Source organism: Coenobita brevimanus, chromosome 72, assembly GCF_032717465.1.
Source record: "Coenobita brevimanus isolate Jiangsu-jjx chromosome 72, ASM3271746v2, whole genome shotgun sequence".
NCBI classification, from domain to species: domain Eukaryota; kingdom Metazoa; phylum Arthropoda; class Malacostraca; order Decapoda; family Coenobitidae; genus Coenobita; species Coenobita brevimanus.
Genome location: NC_137025.1, coordinates 8,548,568 through 8,572,298, shown reverse-complemented (window position 1 = coordinate 8,572,298; position 23,731 = coordinate 8,548,568). Strand labels below are relative to the sequence as shown.

Below are 23,731 nucleotides of genomic sequence, written 5' to 3'. Positions count from 1 at the left end.
TGTTTTCCTTCCTGTTATGTAAGCTCAACTGTTGAACCGCATCCACACCCGAATATCCGTAACTCAGAGAAATCTTAGTTCATGTATCATAGTTAGGAATTATTATTATTGTTATTATTACTGTTATTATTATTATTAGTGTTTTTATGAGTTTGAGACCCCTTGTGTCCTACCAGCATTGTGTCTATTGTTTACTTATTTCAAGGACTTAAGGGTATTATCGTGCATAAAACAATTAATTTGTTTTGATAATCTTTCTTTTTGTGACATTTCTGGCAATTATTTTTCTAAATTAGTTGTTCATTATAGTCCATTCATTATCCCTTTATAAAATTGAATTTGTTAATGTCTTAAGTATTTTTTCTTCTATTTTATATTCCCCCTAGTTCTCCATGATTTTATTTATGTTATTCATCGTGGGATAAGCACCTGAGTTATTGCTCTGAAGTGTGTCTTTCTTTGCTTCAAATTTCTTTTTCTATCTATCAATCTATTGCCAGATGCCTCAATCCCGTATGGGGTGGCCACAAACAAATCGCCTCCATGTCACCCTGTCCCCTGCCATTTCCCTGCTCTGCTCTCAACTCACACCCCCCTCTCTCATATACCTCTCCACCCCATCCCTCCATCTCATCCTCAGCTTCCCCCCTCCCTCTCCCCCCCTCCACCTAACTCACATACATTCTCCTCGTCAGTCTCTCACCCTCCATCCTTTCCACATGGCCAAACCACCTCAGTGTGTTCCTCCTAATGCTTCCTATCACATCCACATCCACACCACAATGCTCTTTTATATCCTCATGTGTCAGCCTGTCTCTCCATGTGACTCCACAGACTCCTCTTAAATAACTCATTTCCACTGCTCTCACTCTTGACTTGTGTCCTTCCAACAACGTCCAAGCTTCACTTCCATACGTTAGAGTTCGTATCACAATACTGTCATGTAGTATCTTTTTCACTTCCACGCTCACTTCCCTGTTTCTTATCACTGCTTTCAAGGAACCAGCAACCTTTCTTCCTTGTTATACCCTTTCAAGCACTTCACCCTCCAAACCTCCATCCTTACTCATCACACTACCCAAGTACTTAAATGTACGCACATTTTCCAATTCCTCACCATCCAACCTCACTGTACATTCACTGACTTCACTTCTCTCAAAGACCATCACTTTACTCTTCTTTACATTCACCTTTAGATTCTGTTTCTTACACACTCTCCCAAACTCATCCACCAAGCCTTACAGCTCCCCTTCGTCTTACTCAACAACACAGTATCATCTGCAAACAACAGTACAGGGAGCTTCCAAACACTACCCTCTCTCACTAAGGCCACTCCAACATCCACTGCCCTACCTTGTACCTCTTTTATTACCCCATCCATATACAGACTGAACAACCATGGAGACATGACACATCCCTGTTTCAACCCAACCTTCAAAGAGAAAAATTCACTCAGTTCACCATCCACACGCACTGCAGCCTTAGCACCATCATACATACTCTTCACAGCATTCAAAAACTTCCCATCTACTCCATATATTCTTAATACTTTCCACAAGCCTTGTCTATCCACCCTGTCATATGCTTTCTCCAAATCCATGAAAGCCGCAAACAACTTCTTTCCATTCTCTAAAAACTTTTCCACTAAAGATCTAAGAATGAATATCTGATCTACACAACCTCTCCCCTTCCTAAACCCTCCCTGTTCTTCTCCAGCTAATTACTCTGTTCTTTCCCTAACTCTGTCAATAAGTATCCTACCATACACTTTTCCTATTACACTAAGAAGACAAATGCCCCTATGATTACCACACACTTCTTTTTCCCCTCTTCCTTTGTACAAGGAAATAATTATACCTGACTTCTGGGACTCCACCTTCCTCCCAGGCCAATCTACACATCTTCCACATCCATTCTACTACTATCTCTCCCCCATGCTTCAGCATTTCACCACACAGTCCATCAATTCCTGGGGCTTTCCCCAATTTAACTTTCTTCATTGCTTCCATAGCTTCTACCCAGCTGATTTCTGCCTGTCTTCTTACCTCCCTCCTTCTCCCACCCATTCCCCACCCACTTATACTCACATTCCTTCCATCCTCTATGTTCAACAATTCCTCAAAGTATTCTCTCCATCTGCTCACTTTTTCTCCCTTCTCCACTATCAATCTACCATTTTTATCTTTCACTCCGCAGCTAACTTCACTGCCACCCTGTTTTACGCTCTTCACCTCTTTCCAGAACATTTTCTTACAGTCCCTCCACTTTACACTCAAATTTCTTCCAAATTCCTCATCCGCTCTCTTCTTACTCTCTCTTACTAATCTTTTAACCTCTCTCTTCCTTTCTACATATAACTCACTCTTCCGCCTCTCAACTTCTTCCACGCCCCTATTTCTCATCCATTCATTGTATGCTTCCTTCTTTTGTACCACACCCTGTCTCACCTCGTCATTCCACGATGCTGTTCCTTGCACCCCCCTTTGTCTTCTCTTCACCCCACACACCACATCACATGCTGCACATATTTCTTCTGTGAATATGCTGCACACACCTTCCACGTCCCCCATCTGCTTCAATTCACATTTACCCAATCATTCCGCTACTTCTCTCTCATATTCTGCCATTTTCTCATCCTCTTGTAACCTTGCCACTCTCCTTGCAACTACTACTTCTTCCCGTCCCTCCATTCTTCTATTTCTCCATCTTGCTTGGATCTTGACACTGGCCACCACCAAGCAGTGGTCAGAAAGTCCACTCCCCCAACCTCTATAAGCTCTTGCATCCATTACACATCTTTGTATCTTTCATCCACACACACATAATCAATCACTGCCTTCCTTTCATTCAGTTCACCACCCACCCTTCTCATCACTAACCATGTACACTTGTGGATCATTTTGTGCCTGAAGAGGGTATTGGCACAAATGTCCACTAACGCACTGCCATTCTCATCTACAGTATCTCAGCAGGCACACCCTACTCACCAACTATTCCATCAACCTTCACATTCCCTACTTTACCATTCATATCACTGATCAAAAACACACTCTCATTCCTTCCAAACTTTTCCATGCACACGTCCACATTTGTCCAATATATATATTTTTTATTCTTTTATAACACAATCAGATCATAAATACTTTTATATCACTTGCGCCACTTCAGAGTCATAACAACTCTCACCAGCAAGATCAATCCTTTCATGCCTGACAATCTGCATGTTCTCCCTGACACACTCCACACATGAAATCAGCATTATCTGGCAGTCTACCTCTAATACATCTCTTGTGCACCCACTTAACAGAAACACTGCACAACATGGAACTGCTGTACTTCCCATATCCATGTTGTAAATCGCACATGGCCATTCTCCCTCATCTCTCACAGTACTGCCACCAGTGCTACATACCATTACCTTTGTTTTATCTGCATTTACTCTCCAGCCCTTGTGTCCCATACCATCTCCCTACTTCCTAATTCTTTTCTCCGCCTCCCTTTCATTTTCTGCAATCAACATCAAATCATCAGCATACAACATCTCTCACGGAAGTCCATTTCTTAAGCAACGTGAAAGGACTTCAGGTACCGTGATAAACAACAAGGTGCTCAAGACTGACCTCTGATGCACACCAACATTCACAGAAAACTCATCACTTAAATCTCCATTCACACTTAGCTGGGTACAAACACCCACATACAGAGCCATAACAACCCTAACCAGCCACTCCACGATCCCGCGCTTTCTCATTGCCCACTTCACCACCTCCTTAGGGACTCTGTCAACAGCCTTCTCCAAGTCAACAAAAAGAAAGTCTATCTATCTATCTATTGCCCGACACCTCAATCCCGTTTGGGGTGGCCACAAACAAATCGCCTCCAAGTCGCCCTGTCCCCCTCCATTTCACTGCCCTGCTCCCAACTCACACTCCCCTCTTTCATATACCTCTCCACCCCATCCCTCCATCTCATCCTCGGCCTCCCCCTCCCTCTTCCCCCCTCCACCTCACTCACATACACTCTCTTCGTCAGTCTCTCATCCTCCATCCTCTCCACATGGCCAAACCACCTCAGTGTGTTCCTCCTAATGCTTCCTATCACATCCACACCACAACGCTCCTTTATATCCTCATTCGTCAGCCTGTCTCTCCATGTGACTCCACAGACTCTTCTTAAATAACTCATTTCCACTGCTCTCACTCTTGACTTGTGTCCTTCCAACAACGTCCAAGCTTCACTTCCATACGTTAGAGTTCGTATCACAATACTGTCATGTAGTAACTTTTTCACTTCCATGCTCACTTCCCTGTTTCTTATCACTACTTTCAAAGAACCAGCAACCTTTCTTCCCTGCTGTACCCTTTCAAGCACTTCACCCTCCAAACCTCCATCCTTACTCATCACACTACCCAAGTACTGAAACGTACTCACATTTTGGATTTCCTCACCATCCAACCTCGCTGTACATTCACTGACTGCACCTATCTCAAAGACCATCACTTTACTCTTCCCTAAATTCACATTTAGATTCCGTTTCTTACACACTCTCCCAAACTCATCCACCAAGCCTTCCAGCTCCCCTTCGTCTACATTCAACAACACAGTATCATCTGCAAAAAACAGTACAGGGAGTTTCCAAACACTATCCTCTCTCACCAGGTCCACTCCAACATCCACTACCCTACCTTGTACCTCTTTTATTACCCCATCCATATACAGATTGAACAACCATGGAGACATGACACATCCCTGTTTCAACCCAACCTTCAAAGAGAAAAATTCACTTAGTTCACCATCCACACGCACTGCAGCCTTAGCACCATTATACATACTCTTCACAGCATTCAACAACTTCCCATCTACTCCATATATTCTTAATACTTTCCACAATCCTTGTCTATCCACCCTGTCATATGCTTTCTCCAAATCCATGAAAGTCGCATACAACTTCTTTCCCTTCTCTAGAAACGTTTCCACTAAAGATCTAAGAATGAATATCTGATCGACACAACCTCTTCCCTTCCTAAAGCCTCCCTGTTCTTCTCCAACTAATTCCTCTGTTCTTTCTCTAACTCTGTCAATAAGTACAAATCCCTTTTCTCTCCTATATACTTTTTCTGAAGCTGTTAAACAGTGAATATGGCACCAGTAGTCCCATTGCCTGGCATAAGCCCAAACTGCATCTCATCAATGTTCACTCTTTCTCTAATCATGCCTTGTAGGACTCTCTGTATTACCTTCATTATCTTTTCCAGATGCTTTATGCCTCTATAATTTCTTCTTTCCACGGCATCACCCTTCCCCCTGTACACACTGACAATCACACTTTTCAGCCAGTCATCGGGGACAACACACTCATATATAATTATATTTATCTACTCACTCGATGTAGTGCTGCTCTCGGATGGCTGCCCTTTCACCTTTTTTACCTTCTTTCCTTCCTTCCTATTATATCCTTCTTTCCTTCTTTCTTTCCTCTTCCTTCTGTCTACAGGTGACTCTACACTGAATGACAAGCCAAATGGTTTCCTGTACACCAGAAAACCATTTACCATAAAACACCGAAACTTCGGACATTTTGTGAAAAAATGTAATAATTCAAGTTTATTGGAAGAGAGTGCGATATTTGCAAAAAAAAAATGATATGGGTAGGTTTGGTAATCTTCAAAGATTATTATGTATAAGTCCTATTAAACTAGCTTGAATATGTGCGGGTGAAAAAAATTTATGAATCAAATGGAAAAAGAATCGGCATTTTTTAACCCAGCCAAACTCTGTTCACACAGAACAATCAGTTTCAATTGTAAGAACGTGATTAGTACGATTATTAGTGGAAAAGTGTTGTAAGTAATGGGCAGTAAACTATTTTAAAATATACACAAACATAATCTGGGAAGAAAAATGAATGCGAACTACTCTGAAAATAGGAAGTTATTCTGGAATGAGATGCAGAAATGTAGAAGTGACAGCAGAAAGAAATATGATAGTGTGAAGGATGCAGGTGGGAGGTTACTAACCCATGGAGATGAAGTAAGGACCAGATGGAAAGAATATTTTACAAGCCTGATGAATGGGAATAGAGAGAGCAGAGCAGCTGTAAACATGATTGGTTTTGGGGGTGTCCAGAGAAGGAATGCAGTATCAGGAAATGTGACACTCGCACAAGTGAAGAGTGCTGTGAAACAGCTGAAAAATGGGAAAGCAGATGGGGTTGATAAGGTGTATGCAGAGATGCTTAAGTGCATTGGAGAGAGTGGAATGAAGTGCTTGTTGGAGATATGTAGGAAGGCATGGAGGAATGAAACTGTGCCTGCAGAGTGGAAAAAGGCTGTGACTGTACCCCTGTACAAAAAAGAAGGTGGGGCAAGTAAGTGCAAGAATTATTGAGGCATAAGTTTACTGAGTGTGGTAGGGAAGGGATATTGAAGAATTATTATAGAGAAAGTAAGAAAGACATCAGAAGTCCTAGTAAGTGATGAACAGGGTGGCTTTAGGAGTGGCAGAAGATGTGTGGATCAAGTATTTGCAGTGAGACAGATAGCAGAGAAAGCTTGTCAGAAGGACCATAATGTTTATGGCATTCATGGATCTGGAAAAAGCATACGACAAAGTAGACAGAGAGGGATTGTGGTAAGTTTTGCTCAAGTATGGTGTAGATGGTAAGCTGCTACGTGCTGTCAAAGAGATTTTATGATGGTAGCGAAGCATGTGTAAGGGTTAATGGGCATATAAGTGAATGGTTCACAATCGGTGTGGGCGTGCAATAAGGTTGTGTGATGTCCCCATGGTTGTTCAATATATATATGGATGGGGTGATGAAAGAAATGAAAACACGAGTAATGGAGAGAGGGATGGCATTAGTAGTGAATGGTGATGGGTGGAATATCTCAAATTTGTTGTATGCTGATGATGCAGTACTTCTTGCAAGTACCGGACAGAAACTTGGTAGGCTAGTGCAGAGTTTTGTTGATGTCTGTGAGCGTCGTGCCTCGAGAGTAAATGTAGATAAGAGTAAAGTGATGGTTACTGAGAGAGAAGGTAACTCCCAGTGTGATGTCACAGTGAATGGAGAGAGACTGGAATTGGTGAGAGAGTTCAAATACTTGGGTACAGTGACAGGAAAGAGACGAAAATGTGCAAAAGAAAGTCGAGTGACACAAGGAAGAAAAGTAGCTGGTGTAATGAAGGACTTGATAAGAAACAGAGGCTTGAATGTTGCAGCTGCATGAGGCTTACATGAGGGAGTGTTAGTGCCAACTCTAACTTATGGGTGTGAAACTATGGTGTGGCATGAAAATGAAAAGTCAAGAGTAAGAGCATGGAGATGGGACTGTTGAGGAATGTATGTGGGGTACAGAGGGTGGACAGAATATGAAATAGTGTGATTCGTGAAAGGTGTGGAGTGAGGAAGTCGGTGGACACCAGAATCGAAGAGAGTATCCTGAGATGGTATGGTCATGTGGAAAGAATGGATAACAATAGAGTGGTGAAAAAGGTTTACCTGACCGAATTTGAAGGAGGAAGGAAATGAGGTAGGCCAAGGAGAAAGTGGAGAGATATGGTGGATGCATGTTTGAGGAAGAGAGGTTTGGAAGTCGGTGAGGCTAGGGAACTGACAGGAGATCGAGCAGGCTGAATGAATGTTGTGAGGAGAAATGCATGATCAGGGATTTTGGCACCCCTTGTGAGCATGGCAGTGTCCAGATTGACTCAACCGGATACGTTTGTGTGAACCTGCAGAATGTGGTGAATGTTTTTTGGAGTATCCGGTAGACCCAGGATTCCAGGGGCTTGAATGATGAGTGAATGGAAGTGTGACCTATTTGGCCTGAGCAAGTTTGTGCTGTCTGGACATTGCTACTCCTCACCCTGCCCTTGGGTGGGAAAGGAGGTCCAGATGATGATGATGATGATACAAACATAATCTTGCTATGACTGTTTAATGAATATTTCTTTACAGAATAAAGTCCTAAATTCGGACAGACAAATTACTGCAAAAATACAGACTACAGGTGTGTGTGTGTGTGTGTGTGTGTGTGTGTGTGTATTTACCTATTTGTATTTACCTATTTGTAGTATACAGGAATTGAGCAATGCTCGTGTTGTCCTGTCTCCATATCCACATTTATCAAGTCTACCTTTACACACATGAATGTTTTTCTCATGCACAACCTCTTTGTCTAAGTCGTTCCAAATATTTAAGAATATACCTAATTGTGATATACACGGAATGTACTATGCTCGTGGGTTTCCGTCGCTGTTTCTCAATAAGTCGAATTTAACTTTAAACTCGTTTATGTTTTTAGACTGGACGATCTCTTTGTCCAGGCTATTCCATAAGTCTATACTTCTGTAAGGAAAGCTATATTTCTTGATATCCTTCAAGCAGCTTGACTTTTTCAATTTCATTCCATGTCCTCTTGTTGCTCTCTTATCCCATACAAACAGATCTTCTTTGTCAATTTTATCTACTCCCACCATGGTCCTGAACACCGCAATCATGTCTCCCCTTTCTCCTTTCCTCTAACGAAGGCAAATCCAGTTTTTCCAGCCTCTCTCTGTATGACAGGTCTGTCAGACTGGGGACCATCTTGGTTGCTGTTCTTTGTATTCTCTCAATCTTGTTTATATCTTTCTTTTTGTGTGGGGACCACACTACCGCTGCATATTCTAACCTGGGGCGGGTCATGGCCACTATCAATTTTTTCATCATTTCCTCATCCATATAATGAAATGCTACTCTTATGTTAGTCAAGAGCTTATAAGTCTCTCCAACTATCTTGTTAATGTGCTTTTCTGGTGACAAACTATCTTGGACCAGCACTCCCAAATCTTTCTCTTCTCTCCTTTTTGTGATTAATTCATTACCCAAAAAATAATTCAGTGATGGTCTCCTGGTACTTTTACCCATTTCCAATATTTTACATTTCTTTACATTAAATTTCATTTCCCACGTCTGGCTCCAATTGTGTATCCTATCCAAATCCTCCTGCAGTATTTTACAATCCTCCTCAACCTCTATCTTCCTCAAGATCTTTACATCATCAGCAAACAGACTCGCATAACTGTTCACTCCATCTACCATATCATTTACATAAATCAGGAACATTACTGGCGCCAACACTGAGCCTTGAGGGACTCCACTTGTTACTTCCCTCCATCCAGACATCTTTTCCTTTATTACTGTCCTCATTTGTCTGTCTCTCAAAAAGTCTCTCATCCATTCCAGAAGTTTCCCCTTTAGTCCTCCTATATATTCTAGTTTCCACATTAGTCTCTTATGAGGTACCTTGTCAAAGGCCTTCTCTAAGTCTAAGTACACACAATCCACCCAACCATCTCTCTCCTGTACCACATCAATCGCTCTTGAGTAAAAGCTCAACAAGTTTGAAACACATGACCTTCCACTTCTGAATCCAAACTGACATTCAGCCAAAATATTCATCTCTTCCAGATATTTTATCCATCTGTCTTTCAGGATTCTCTCACACAATTTTGCGACCATGCTGGTTAGAGACACTGGTCTATAATTCAGGGGTTCTTCCCTGTTTCCTCCCTTGTAAATTGGTACCACATTTGCCCTCTTCCATTCTTTTGGCACTTTCCCCTCTTCCAGTGAGCATACAATTAAGCTGTGAATTTTATCCGCCAGTTGTTCTCTGCATTCCTTCAGTACCCAATTAGAAATTCCATCAGGTCCTGGGGCTTTCCTTACATCTTGAGTTTCCAGTAATTTATACACTTCCTGCACCTCCACTTTTATATCTTTCATCACCGGAACATTTCTAATCACTCCCTCCCCTTCCACAAGCTCCTTTTCTTTAGTGAAAACTGACTGGAAACGTTTGTTCATTATTTCTGCTTGCATTGCCGCATCATTAAAGACCTCTCCATCTACTTTCAGCTTGGTGATTCCTTCCTTTTGTTTCAGTTTGCCATTAACAAATCTATAAAACAGTTTGGGTTCATCCTTGCATTTGTCAATTATACCTTTTTCAAAATTCCTTTCTTCTTCCCTACGTATTCTTGTGTATTCGTTTCTTGTTCTTTTATATTCTTCCTTTGTTCTGTCGTTACCTCTCTTTCTCCAATTGTTCCACGCCTTATCTCTCTTTTTTGGCTATCATACACCTTCTATTAAACCACTCCTTTTTCCTGTTTTCTTTCCCTCTTACTCTTGGTACAAATTTTTCCACTCCCAAATTATAGAGGTCTAGAAAGATATCCCACTTCCTCTGTATCTCTCTTGTTTCTCTGAATTTTCTCCAATCCGCATTTTCAAAAAAGTTTCTCAATCCTGTAAAATTTGCTTTGCCAAAGTTGTATCTTCCCTGTCTATGAAGCTCTGTCTCTTTGGCTCGACGTTTCCTATTAACATCTGGAACTCAATGACCACGTGATCACTTTTTCCCAAAGGACAGAGATATTCCAATGATTCTATTACATCAGGTTCTTTGGTGAACAGTAAATCTAACCTTGCTGGTGTGTCCTCACCTCGAAACCGTGTCTCTTCTTTGACCCACTGCGTCATCACATTATTCATTATTATATTTAATAACATAGTACCCCACGAATCCTAGCCGCCTCCCGAGTACCATTCCTCCCAGTTCACCTCTTTACAATTAAAGTCACCCACCAAAATTATATTATTGCTTTTCTCAATTATTTTTTGCAAGTAGCTAGCCATATCTGACAACATCTCATGGTATTCGTCATCCTTCCATGCTCTCGTCTTTGGGGGAACATACACTACCGCCATATCTCTCTTAACATTCTCTCCAGTTTCTAATTTCATATATATCACTTCAGCCCTGCCTTCTCCCATTTCCACAGTATCTACATTTATGTTGTTCTTCACTGCTATCATCACTCCTCCTCCCTTTTTTTCTTTTCTGTCTTTTCTCCACAGTTTGTATTTACCATCTCCCAAATGAACATCAATATCTTCTCTTAATTTGGTCTCTACAAAGCACATGACATCAGGTTCATGTTCTCTCAAGAAATCATTAATTTCGATCCTTGTCGATATGAAACCATCAACATTAGTATATATCACCTTCAAATTATTTTTGACATTATTAATACCCTCTTCTCTCCTACTCTCTGTCCGTACCACTTCCTCAACTTCTGATCTTTCACAACCATCCCCCCTAATTTCCTTCACTTCTATTTCCTTAAATACCATTTCCTTACTTTCATATCCAATACTCTCCAAAAAAAAGTATTACGTTCTTCCTTTGTCCTCTTATCATTTTTTTCCTTTACTTCTTCCTTTAATGATTTTAAAGCTTCTCTTTCTTCTTCATTCAGATCTTTTCTTATTATAATATTTTCCATCCCCGCCTCTTTGCTTAATTTCCAGGTCACTTTAAGTATCTCATTTATTACACTTTCTGATGTAAACTTGACTCTCATTGGTCTTGTTTCCCCTTTCTTATAAGGCCCTATCCTCCTTACTTCCTCAATTTCTTTTACCCACTTGTTTCCTTCGGGGTCAATCTTGCCTAATATTCCTCTCACCATGTTCGTGTCTCTCTCGAGTCTTGCGAACCTAACCTTTTCTTCCTCTTCCCTGTTTCCAAATACTATCACACATCTGTTCCTTTCTACAGTTTCTCTCACTATTTTCTCTTTTTTCTTCAGTATTTTCACTACATTTTCTTCCATTTCTTTCTTGTTCATTTCCCTTTCTTCCTGGATGATCTCTCTTAAGCTGACCACTTCTTTCTGTTCTTCCTCTACGTGTGCCCACTTTGCCTTGTGTTCTTCTAGTACATTACTCACCTTCTCCGTTTTATTAGTACTCTCTTCAAGTTTCCTCCTCAGTTCAACATTTTCCCGCTTCAAATTCTTAATCTCTTCATTGGCTGTTTCGTTGGACTGGATTAGACTCTGTATGGTGGTTTGCGTATTTCCTGACACATCCTTTATCACTAGATTCTCTACTTTTTTTTCGAGTTCACTAATCCTCATAATTAATGTTTTCACTAGGTCCATGACATTAGTATTAGCATCAAATCCTTGAAATTCCATTCCCTCATTGTTTACATTTTCGGCCATCTTTAACGTACCGATCAAGTACCTAAACAGCTGTTACCAATAAGCCACAAACATTCATGTATACTATTGCCAACAAATCTTTACATTTTTGGTAGTCTACCAACTTTCATTATTTTAAATTTAAAGAAAGACCCTAGGAGACAGGACAGACAAAATTCCTGAAACTACTCAAGGTCAGGAGCGATGCCTGGGACGTCCTCTCTCTCCGGCTGTTCGCGCGTGTGTGTGTGTGTGTGTGTGTGTGTGTGTGTGTGTGTGTGTGTGTGTGTGTGTGTGTGTGTGTGTGTGTGTGTGTGTGTGTTTTACAAGCACAGGCCTCTTAAGGGAGTGTGCATATGTGTGTGTGTGTGTGTGTGTGTGTGTGTGTGTGTGTGTTTGTTTTACAAGCACAGGCCTCTTAAGGGAGTGTGCATATGTGTGTGTGTGTGTGTGTGTGTGTGTGTGTGTGTGTGTGTGTGTGTGTGTGTTACAAGCACAGGCCTCTTAAGGGAGTGTGTGTGTGTGTGTGTGTGTGTGTGTGTGTAAGACCAAAGTGTGTAGCTCGTTAAAATGTTCCACGGTGCCAGCAGATCCAGTGTCTGGCCCTTGGCCTTTGATTGATACTGCTACTGTGAGTTGAGGCAATAGGCAGGATGAGGATGGGGAAGGCAGCAGGTGTGTCTGGGTTGACTGCCGAAATGTTGAAGGCCTCAGGCGATATAGGGGTGAGTTTAGTCACTGACCTGATAAATAGGATTATTTATGAGTGTGTTGTCCCAGATGATTGGCTGAAGAGTGTAACTGCAAATGTGTATAAAGGGAAGGGTGATGCCCTGGAAAGAGGAAATTTTAGAGGTATAAAGCTTTTAGATCAGATAATGAAGGTAATGGAGAGTGTTTTAGAAGGTATGATTAGAGAAAGAGTGAATATTGATGATGCAGTTTGGGTTTATGCCAGGTAGGGGGACCACTGATGCTATATTCATTGTTCGACAGCTTCAGGAAAAATATATTGGTAGGAGAAGAGATCTTTATTTTGTTTTTGTTGATCTGGAAAAGGCCTTTGACAAAGTCCCTAGAGAGGTGGTGAAGTGGGCAATGAGAAAGCTTGGCTTGGAGGAGTGGCTGGTTAGGGTGGTTATGGCTATGTATGTGGGTGCTCACACCCAGGTAAGAGTGAATGGAGATTTGAGTGATGAGTTTTCCATGAATGCTGGTGTTCATCAGGGGTCAGTCTTGAGTCCCATGTTGTTTATCGTGGTACTTGAAGCCCTTTCACGTGACTTTAGAAACGGACTCCCGTGGGAGTTGTTGTATGCTGATGATTTGGTACTGATTGCAGAGAACGAAAGGGAGGCAGAGGAAAGGTTTAGGAAGTGGAGAGATGGTATGGGGCACAAGGGTTTAAGGGTAAATGCAGATAAAACAAAAGTGATGATATCTAGGGTTGGTGGCAGTACTGTCAAAGACGAGGGAGAGTGGCCATGTGCAGTTTGCCACAAGGGCGTGGGAAGTAATTCCATCTTGTGCGGTGTGTGTGATAAATGGGTGCATAAGAGATGTAGTGGTATCAGAGGTAGACTGCAAGATAATGCTGATTTTATGTGTAGGGCGTGCCGGGGTGAACAGGTGGAGATCGTCAGACGTGAAAGGATTGAACTTGCTGGTGAATCTCTTGAGTGTGTGGAAGAGTTTTGTTATTTGGGAGACATGTTGTGTGCTGGAGGTGGGGCTGGAGCTAGCTCTGTGACTAGGGTGAGAAGTGGTTGGAAGAAGTTCAGGGAGCCCTTGCCTCTCCTGACATTGAGAGGACTCTCCCTACGTTCTAAGGGGTCTTTGTATGCAGCATGTGTTAGGAGTGTAATGCTGTATGGTAGTGAGACCTGGGCAGTGAAGGAGGAAGATATTCGCCGGCTCAGACGTACAGAAATGACAATGATTAGGTGGATGTGCAGTGAGTCCCTGCATCCAAGGCCTGGAGGGGCTGGGTTTACGATGGAAAAGTTGAGAGGTAGGATGGGACTGGAGTGTATTGGTGTTGTGATGAGGAGAGGTAGATTGAGATGGTTTGGATATGTGGAGAGGATGGGGGATGATAATTGGGTGAGGAAGGTGAGAAGTGTTAATACTGGGGGTGGGGTTATGAGGGGTAGACTGAGAAAGACATGGGACGAGGTCATTAAGTGTGACCTCAGGGTTAAGGGACTGAACAGGGAGGCTGCAATGGATCGTGCAGCGTGGAGAGCCACCATTAGGTGACCAAGGCCAACACATGCATGCATTTTGGAGCCTTTAAAAACGAAAACGAAAAACGAAACGGTGCCTTCATAACATGTGCCTGTGTGTGCGTGTGTCTTTTGATTTGTGTGCGTGTTAGTGGGTGTGTGGGTGTCATCAGAACCAGTAAGAAGTGTTTAACATTATTTCAATATGCATTTGTTGAGTCAGTGAGGCAGCTACTTGATAATTAAGTGCAATTTTGTTTATGAATACAAGATCCGTTCCCCTTACAGTTTGGAATATATGCAATCCATTTTTATATTATTTTTTCGTCTAAAAAAGTTTCTGAATAGTTCTTAGTTATATTTATGGCCAGAATACCGCACTACAATGTGATATGATGCATCTTAATGTGATCTCAATTTATGAGCTCAAAAAAGAAGATATTTTTGGATATTTCTCTTTATATATGTATAACTTGGGCCACGAGTGCCTAATATTTTTTTTTTACATTTTTTAAAAACTTCTAAAGTATCCGATGTTTGGACAGTGTGTCCAGAGATAGGTGCTATTAACCATTCTCATGTTTAAAGGGCAAATACATGATTGTCTGAAGTTTGGAAGAGCTGTCCGAAGTTAGGAAATTTGTTCCTAACTTCGGACCCTTGAAAATGAAAAAAAAAAAAAAAAAAAAACACGAGTTTAGCGTGACTAATTTTTTTTATTAAATGGATTCAGTAGGTACTGTCCCTGGCCACCACATGACACCAATAGGGATAAAATTGCACCATTTTACACAGAGCTACTCATTAAAACACATAAAAAATGTCCAAAGTTAGGATGTTTTAAGGTACTATGCTGGGTGGCAACCATATAACCAAGCTATGGCGCCTAGTGGTTTACAGGGTAATTAAGGCGCTCCAACCGGACTAAACTTGTGTCGATTTATATTTATGAGGTGGTTTGGGTTTATTGCTCACATAATGCCATACAGGGATGAGTGAGACTGGTCACTTTCATCTTAAATGTCACGACCAACTTGCCTAGCCTTGGGCTCCTACACTTCTTATGGGGCAACACAGGATTAGATGATGTATGTATCAAGTCAGTCACTAACCCCACTCCTACATTTCCTAAGACCTTCAGCATTTCAGCAATCAACCCAGACACACCTGCTGCCTTCCCCACCTGCATCCAGCCTATTGCCCAGCTCACAGTAGCAGTGCCAATCAAAGGCCAAGGGCCAAACACTACATCTGCTGGCTCCAAACCTTCCCTATTCCAGTCAACTCTTCATTCTACAACTGATTATAATGCTGTCTCCAGCCATCATTAATATCTCCAATGTTCAACACTATCTTTCCTTCATTATTCTTCACACACTGCTCCCCTGTGATATCCTTGTCTTCCCTCTTCATCTGATTTGCCACCTTAAATATCATTTTCTTCCTCCTCATCATCATCCAGACCTCCTAGGCAGGGTGATGAGTAGCAACATCCAGACACCCCAAGTTTGTCCAATCCAATGGGCCATACTTTCATTCACTCATCATTCAAGACCCCAGAAGCCTAGCTAGATCTGATACACCAAAAACATTCACCACATTCTGTAGCTTCACATAAACTTATCCGACAGAGTCAATCCGGACAATGTCACGTTAAAAAGGGGTGCCAAATCCCTGATCATGCACTCACAACATTCATCCAGCCACCTAAATCTCTTGTCAGTTCCCTAGTCTCATCGACTTCCATACCTCTCTTCCTCACACACTCATCCACCATATCCCTCCACCTTTTCCTTGGCCTACCCTGCCTGTGTCCTCCTTCAAAATCACTCAGATATACCTTTTTCACCACTCTTTTGTTATCCATTCTCTCCCCATGACCATAACATCTCAGTACCCATGACCATAACATCTCAGTACACACCATTGTCTCACATCCATATGTTAAAGATGGCATTAACACTTCTTCAAGTAAGCCTCATAGCTGCAACACTCAAGCCTCTGCTTCTTACCAAGGCCTTCATAGCACCAGCTACTTTCACTCCTTGTGTCACTCTACTTTCCACTTCTTTGGCATATTTTCCTCTCTCTTCTAACACTGTATCCAGGTATTTCAACTCTCTCACCAATTCCAGTCTCTCTCTCCACTCACTGTAACATCGCACTGGGAGCCACCTTCTTTCTCAATAACCATCATTTTACTCTTTTTGACATCTACTCTCAAGGCATGACACTCACAGACATCAACAAAACTCTTAACTAGTCTACTAAGTTCTTGTGTGGTATTTGCAAGTAGTACAGCATCATCAGTATAAAATGTATTTGAGATATTCCATCCAGCACCCTTCATTACCAAAGCCATTCCCTTCTCCATTACTCGTGTTTTTACTTCTCTCATCATCCCATATATATACATATTGAACAACCATGGGGACATCACACAACCTTGTCGCACACCCACACTGATAGTGAAGCATTTGCTTAGATGCCCATTTACCCTTATACATGCTTAACTATCATCATAAAAAATCTTGACGGCACCTAGCAGCTCACCCTTCTCAGCTTGATCTTGCATACCAAAATCATATGATCTGATAGACCTCCACATCATCCTCTCATGGCCCTTGTATCAGTAACCATTCCCAGCATTGACCTCTCTATGAGCACATAATCAATCAGGCTCCTTTCAACACGATCCAAGTTCCCTCTCTACCACATATATTTATATGCATCTTTGTGTGTGAAATACGAGTTACAAATGCACAACCTCCTTTCCTGACACATATCTTTCAGTTGCTTCCCATTATCATTTTCTCCTGGTACTCCATTACATCCCATTATGTCATTCTCAGGACCAGTGCCAACTCTTCCATGCATATCGCCCATTAATCACTTTATAGCTCCTGGGCAATTCTCCCACTGCTTCCTCCAGCTCATCCCAAAACCTATCTCACTCCTGTCATTATATGATGATTACGCTACAATCACAGCCACTTTCACCATGAGTTACAAATGCACAACCTCCTTTCCTGACACATATCCTTCAGTCGCTTCCCATTATCATTTTCTCCTGGTATTCCATTACTACCCATTATGTCATTCTCAGGACCAGTGCCAATTCTTCCACGCATATCACCCATTATGATCACTTTCCAACTCCTGGGCAATTCTCCCACTGCTTCATCCAGCTCATCCCAAAACCTGTCTCACTCCTGTCATTATATGATGCTTACGCTACAATCACAGCCACTTTCACTTTCTCAAACATGAACTTAACATACATACATCTCGAGCTGACATATTTGTAATCTCTTATTCCACTCTGTCACACATCATTCATCAACAAAGCAACTCTTTCCCTGCATCTTCCTCGCCCATTTTTGCCTGATCTTACACATTTCACATCCTCCCACTCCTCCACTTCACACTCTTTCATCTTTGTTTCACACCTCGCCATCACAGCATATCTCACACTCTTGAACACATTCACCACTTCCACCCTTTTGCTCTCCTCATTCACACCTCCCACATTCCACATGGCCATGCGAATCTGCCCATTTGGTTGGGGCCCTGGGCAGGTATTGTGCCCTCCGAGGCTCTCCGAAACATTTGCCATGATTATTGATTATAGACAGGGGAATCTGGGGGACACTTAACCCGGCCAAAAACCCTGGTTAGATGGTTACCACCCAGTGTAGTAATTGGTTTCCTGAGTACAGAAACCATTTGGCTTGTCACTTAGTGTAGAGACCATTGGGCATCATAAGGCATCCCTACATTGAGTGAGCAGATGATGGGCCCTCCATCAGATAAAGTTATCTTTAAAGTTACTCTAATATAATGTGCAGTCCCCCACTTACCTTGAGGTGGCGAAGTGAAAGACGATGTTCTTCTGCATTGGCTCGACCATCATAGTGATATCCACAACAGTTACCATCCATATACTGACTCACCAGCTGTCGACAAAAGAACACATTGCATCATCAACCTGCATCAATACTTTCATCTTCAATAATCAACCAATCATCAGGCCACAAAGGAAGCCATGTCCTGTATGGTTGCATCACCATTATCAAGCAGGAGTCAAACCCTATAAAGTATGTCATCATCATCATCATCATCATCACTATCAAGCAGAAGTCAAGCCCTCTATTTCATCATCACATCAATCATCAACCAATCATCATGAAATCACAAAGAAGATTAAAGTTCTCTCTCTCACTATCATAATTTATCACTATTTTCCATCAATGAACCAACCATCATCAAGCCACAAATGAAAGTCAAGACCTTTATTATATTATCAACAGCATTCACTAACTCAATACACTGTCTTACCAGGTGTCACAACAAAATATAGCTGTATTTTCAAGCCATAAAGAAAAGTTACTTACAGTGGAATATCACATTTCGATGGGCATATGTACCTAAAAATCACTGCAAAATTCAGATCAACGAAATTTAAACTGAACTTCTTATAGGAAAAATTAGTTTGGGTCCAGGGCCTCCGAACCTAACTACATAAAATCATGATTTTTGCCCACAGCCCCTGTAAACTTTATGAACTATAATTGTGGTTAAGTAACTGTAGTTCTGCATTGTATTGCCATACTGTCAGGAAGTGTATACTGTACTTGGTGTACTTCTGCCCTTTCCTGTATTGCCATTTCTCCTTTGGCTGTGAAGATTTAGAGGTGCCAGGCTGCTCTTGTCCATTACCACTGCTACCCGAAGAACCACTCTTGCTTGCCATCTTGAAACAGGTAAGTTGCGACGAAAATACAAAGAAAATACATATAACTAAATTGCAGTGAAATGCATGTCCACATGTGGAAGGTACAGGCTGAAAGTGCAGCACTTGGCTGTAGAGGACTGGCTGCTGGCAGGACAGTCGCAAGATGGCCGCCGACAACAGAGCATCGCCTTGCACATGGCTTGTTGTTGTTGGTACCTACTCCCATCCGGGAGCTCTTGTCCTTAAACAACATGACTATTTTTTTTTCTCAATCTCTATTGTTCATTTCTATGTTGCTCCTTATATTCATATTTACCATACTTCTCTTCGTTTCAGTATTCTGCCTACTGTATTTGCTACCACCTGTAATTCATTTTGTTTTGGTATTTCTACTATTGATTCTCTTCCTTCAATTTCTCGTTATATCTTCGAGGTATTAAAGTATCGATTAATTAATAATAAGTATATTTACTGAATGACAGGGAATCGTCCAGGGTGTAAATTGTCCTGACGAGAAATCGTCCATGTTTTGATGGGGGTATTATCTGACGGCGAATTGACTTGACGATGAACTGTCTCGGAACCATATCATCGTATGCTTCATATACTGTACTGTATGAATAAATGATGTTGATTTTCATTCTCTTCTTGACAAGTCACATACGATATTAAGTTAGGCTCATACTTTTTCTTATAATTTTCCTTCACTTCTAGCATTTTGGTTCGCATCAAAAATATTATCTTTGTTTGTTCTGGGTGGAGTCTGGCCCTGAGAGCACGTCACATACAACAGTACGTTAGGTTCCTATTTTTTCTTATAATTTTCCTTCACTTCCAGCATTTTGGTTTGCATAAAAAATATTATCTTTGTTTTGGTTGGAGTTTGGCCCTGAGAGCATCGAAATATGCAACTCTGCATCAAAAAGTAAGGTAGGCAGATCATTCCAAAATGCATCGAAATTTGATTAATCGAATTCTAAACTGTCGACATTTGAGATTCCACTGTACCGCATTTCCCCACATTCCTATCATCTATATTTTCTCTTCTCTGCCAGTGCAAATGCATTCTAAGATGACTCAGTGTACCACATGAATTCATTTGCCCTGGCAGAGAGGAGAAAATCTAGTCAACAGGAATGAAGGTTTGCTTTGTTGGACAAAATTACTAGGCTTGCAATTCCTACATTTTTATTCTATTTTTTGCAAAGCAGCCGAGTGGCGAGTGAAGGGTGGAGTAACAGTGGTCAGATGGGGAAGAAATACAGAAGGGCCATGGCTGTATACACGGCTGACATATGAACACAGGAGTCATAATAATTCTAATGTACAGTACAGCATTCCTTCCCACATTATCAGTTCACAAATAAATGTTAAATATTTATATCTCTAATTTATACTTCCATGTTCTTAGGAGTGAATTAACAAATATTATTTAACAAAATTATTTTATTTTGTGCATTTTGCATTACTAAAAGAGACTGCAATTGTGTAAGTTATGTCCATAGGGTATGTTTAAGAGGAGACAATGTTTCAGCTGGACTTTGTTAGTGTGTCCCCAGATGGGACTGGTGAGTAATGTACTGCATACACTGCAATGATATATTGTAGCTTATATATATATATATATATATATATATATAGAGAGAGAGAGAGAGAGAGAGAGAGAGAGAGAGAGAGAGAGAGAGAGAGAGATATATATATATAGATATATAGATATATATATATATATATATATATATATATATATATATATATATATATATCTATAATAATATATATATATATATATATATATGTATATATATATATATATATATATATAAAAATACTATATATATATATATATATATATATATATATATATATATATATATATATACTATATAATATATAAACTATATATAGAGGAGTAGACTGTAGCACCAGTCGAACAGGGCAGTACTCCCGAGGTTGATGGCAAGCTGGTGATACGGAGAGCTGGAGCTCCCGTTTCACCAGCCCTCAGGACTTGATCCTGACCATCTCCCTTTTCTGAACATTTTCAGTGCATTCATTTACACAGAGAGTAGGCCAGCATGCTCTCATAATACCTCTACCTTCAACTGTCTACACCACACTACATGCGCATAACATATCACACCTTCTATTCACATCTTTAGTAATGGCCGCTGCAACAATCAAATGAGGTGGTACCTCGGATTGCCACCACCGGCAGGGTAGGGCTGGAGGCACAGGGTCCTCCCGGTCGCCATCAAACGACTGTGCCGGCAGCGACTGTTGCTTTTTCCGGGAATGCTCGTCGGCGAAGAGGTGACGGTGCAGCCTTATTCTTTATCAACATCCGCGGCCTTACCACAAATTTAAACTCAGTTCATTTTTTCCTTCAGTCCTTATCCCCTTTGGCCCTTTTCCTCACAGATCCACAAATCTCACCCTCTACCGATATATCTCCATTTTGTTTTCCCGGTTACCATCTCCTTACAAACTTTCGAAACAAGGGCGGCACCTGTTGTTATATCAAATCCCAATATGCAGTTGATACTATTTTAAACTTAACTTCATCCAGTTTGATTACTCATTATATAAGGTAAATTGCCAAAACATTACCAAATATATCTGTGTAGTTTATCGTTCCCCCAATGCTTCTTCGGAACCCAGTGTATTTGATTCCATATCCACTCAGTTGAGTAACCTTGACCTTGTCCTTGGCAATGAAATTACCATTTTGGGTGATTTTAACATACACAATGCTGAATGGTTATTGCATTCTGCCCGGACTGATGACGCTGGTCTAGAATGCGAGCTGTTTGCGGAATCGTTTAATCTCACCCAGTTGGTCAAGCAACCAACCAGAATACCTGATAATCCTGACCATAATGCCCATCTCTTGGATTTATTCTTGACAAATAATCCACATCAATACAGGATGGAGGTACTGTCACCACTTGGATCCTCTGACCACAATCTCATCAAAGCCTCATTAGTTAACCCTCCTACTCCTCCCCATTCCGAACCTGTCAGGGTGACCCGATGGCACTTTGACAGGGCAGACTGGGATGGATTTAGAAATTATCTTGCTGATGTTCTATGGCAGTCTTTCGTCTCTAGTGATCCCAATTCTACCCAGTCCCACATTTGCGACTTAATACTAGCTGGTATGGATTTATTCATACTAAGTCAACAATTCACTAAAAGATCAAACTCTCCAAAATGGTTTGATGGCAATTGTGCCAGAGCAACAGCCCAAAAGTCATTAGCATATAACTCTTACTTAAAATCAAAACATCTGAATCACTCTCCCAATTTAAAATTGCTAGAAATCATGCAAAAGCTGTATTAAATCTATCTAAATCAAACTTTCTTCAAAAGCAAGCATCAAAACTACTTAACAACCCTAATGACAATAGAATATTCTGGTCAACTCTTAATTCTTTCAATAATAACTTTAACAAGTCATCTTCCATTCCCCCACTAAAATCTTCAGATGGCAATATTACAAATGACCCACGTGGGAAAGCAGATATCTTTGCTAGTACCTTTGCAAGAAACTCTACCATAGATGATACCAGCCAGAATGTCTCAGTACTGGAACTTGATTCTCCCGAAATTGCCCCACTTAAAATACAGACAAGATTCGTAAAATCCATCCTAGACATTTACCTACCAACAAAGCTCCAGGCCCAGATGGAATTCCGCCAATTGTTTTGAAAAAGTGTTCCCCTGAACTTGCCTCTGTCCTAGCTAAATTATTCAGACTATGCATACGTACTTCTTTATTCCCAAATTCATGGAAAGGAGCCACTATCCACCCAGTTCCGAAGAAAGGAAGTTCGTCTGACCCCTCCAATCACAGACCAATAGCTGTCACATCTTCTCTTGGTAAGGTATTTGAAACTTTAATTAATAAGCATATTGTTAAACATCTTGAATCCAACAACTTAATTAGTGATAGACAATACGGTTTTCGCCACGAAAGATCCACCATTGACATACTCAATCTCTTAACTCATACCATCCATCAATCAATTGATCTCTTTGGAGGAACTCGTGCAGTAGCTCTTGATATCTCTAAAGCTTTCGACAGAGTATGGCACCGTTCCAAGCTGTCCAAACTCCCTTGCTATGGACTAACGTCTTTTGTTCCTTTGATTTCTTCTTATCTTAGTGACAGGAAAATAAGAGTAAAAGTAGATGATGTATATTCGACTTTCCACTCAATTAACGCCGGCGTGCCGCAGGGATCAGTTCTGGCGCCAACCCTATTTCTGGTTCATATTAATGATCTCTTATCTGTCACTCACAATCCCATTCACTCATATGCAGATGACTCAACACTACATAGTTCATTCACACTCAGACATCCATTTACAAAGTCTAATATCTCTACCTCTCAACTCAGTACAGCCATCTCCATAAATCAAGATCTATCTACAATCAGTGAATGGGGACAAAACAACCTTGTCTCTTTTAATGCTAGTAAAACTAAATATATACAGTTTACTAATAGACAGATATTACCAGATTCGTACATTACCTTCAGTGCTACTAATATTCCCATCTCCAAAAGTATTGAAATTCTTGGTGTCTCACTTAACAGTGCCCTCAGCTGGACCTCCCATGTCAGATCACTTGCTAAAACCGCCTCAAAGAAACTTGGATTATGGTACAGAGTCCATAACTTCTTCGCCGACGAGCAGTTAGCTATAATTTATAAGAGTCATGTGCGCTCTGC

General features: G+C 41.0%; 1 protein-coding gene across 1 annotated transcript in view; it reads right to left on the bottom strand.

Moving 5' to 3' along the window:
* Positions 1–23,731, bottom strand: part of LOC145407012 (uncharacterized) — a 122,819-nt gene that overhangs the window by 38,107 nt on the left and 60,981 nt on the right. The window contains exon 9 of the mRNA XM_080278026.1: positions 18,125–18,220. Within this exon, the coding sequence (XP_080134152.1) occupies positions 18,125–18,220 (96 nt within the window). The remainder of the gene's footprint in view (positions 1–18,124; positions 18,221–23,731) is intronic.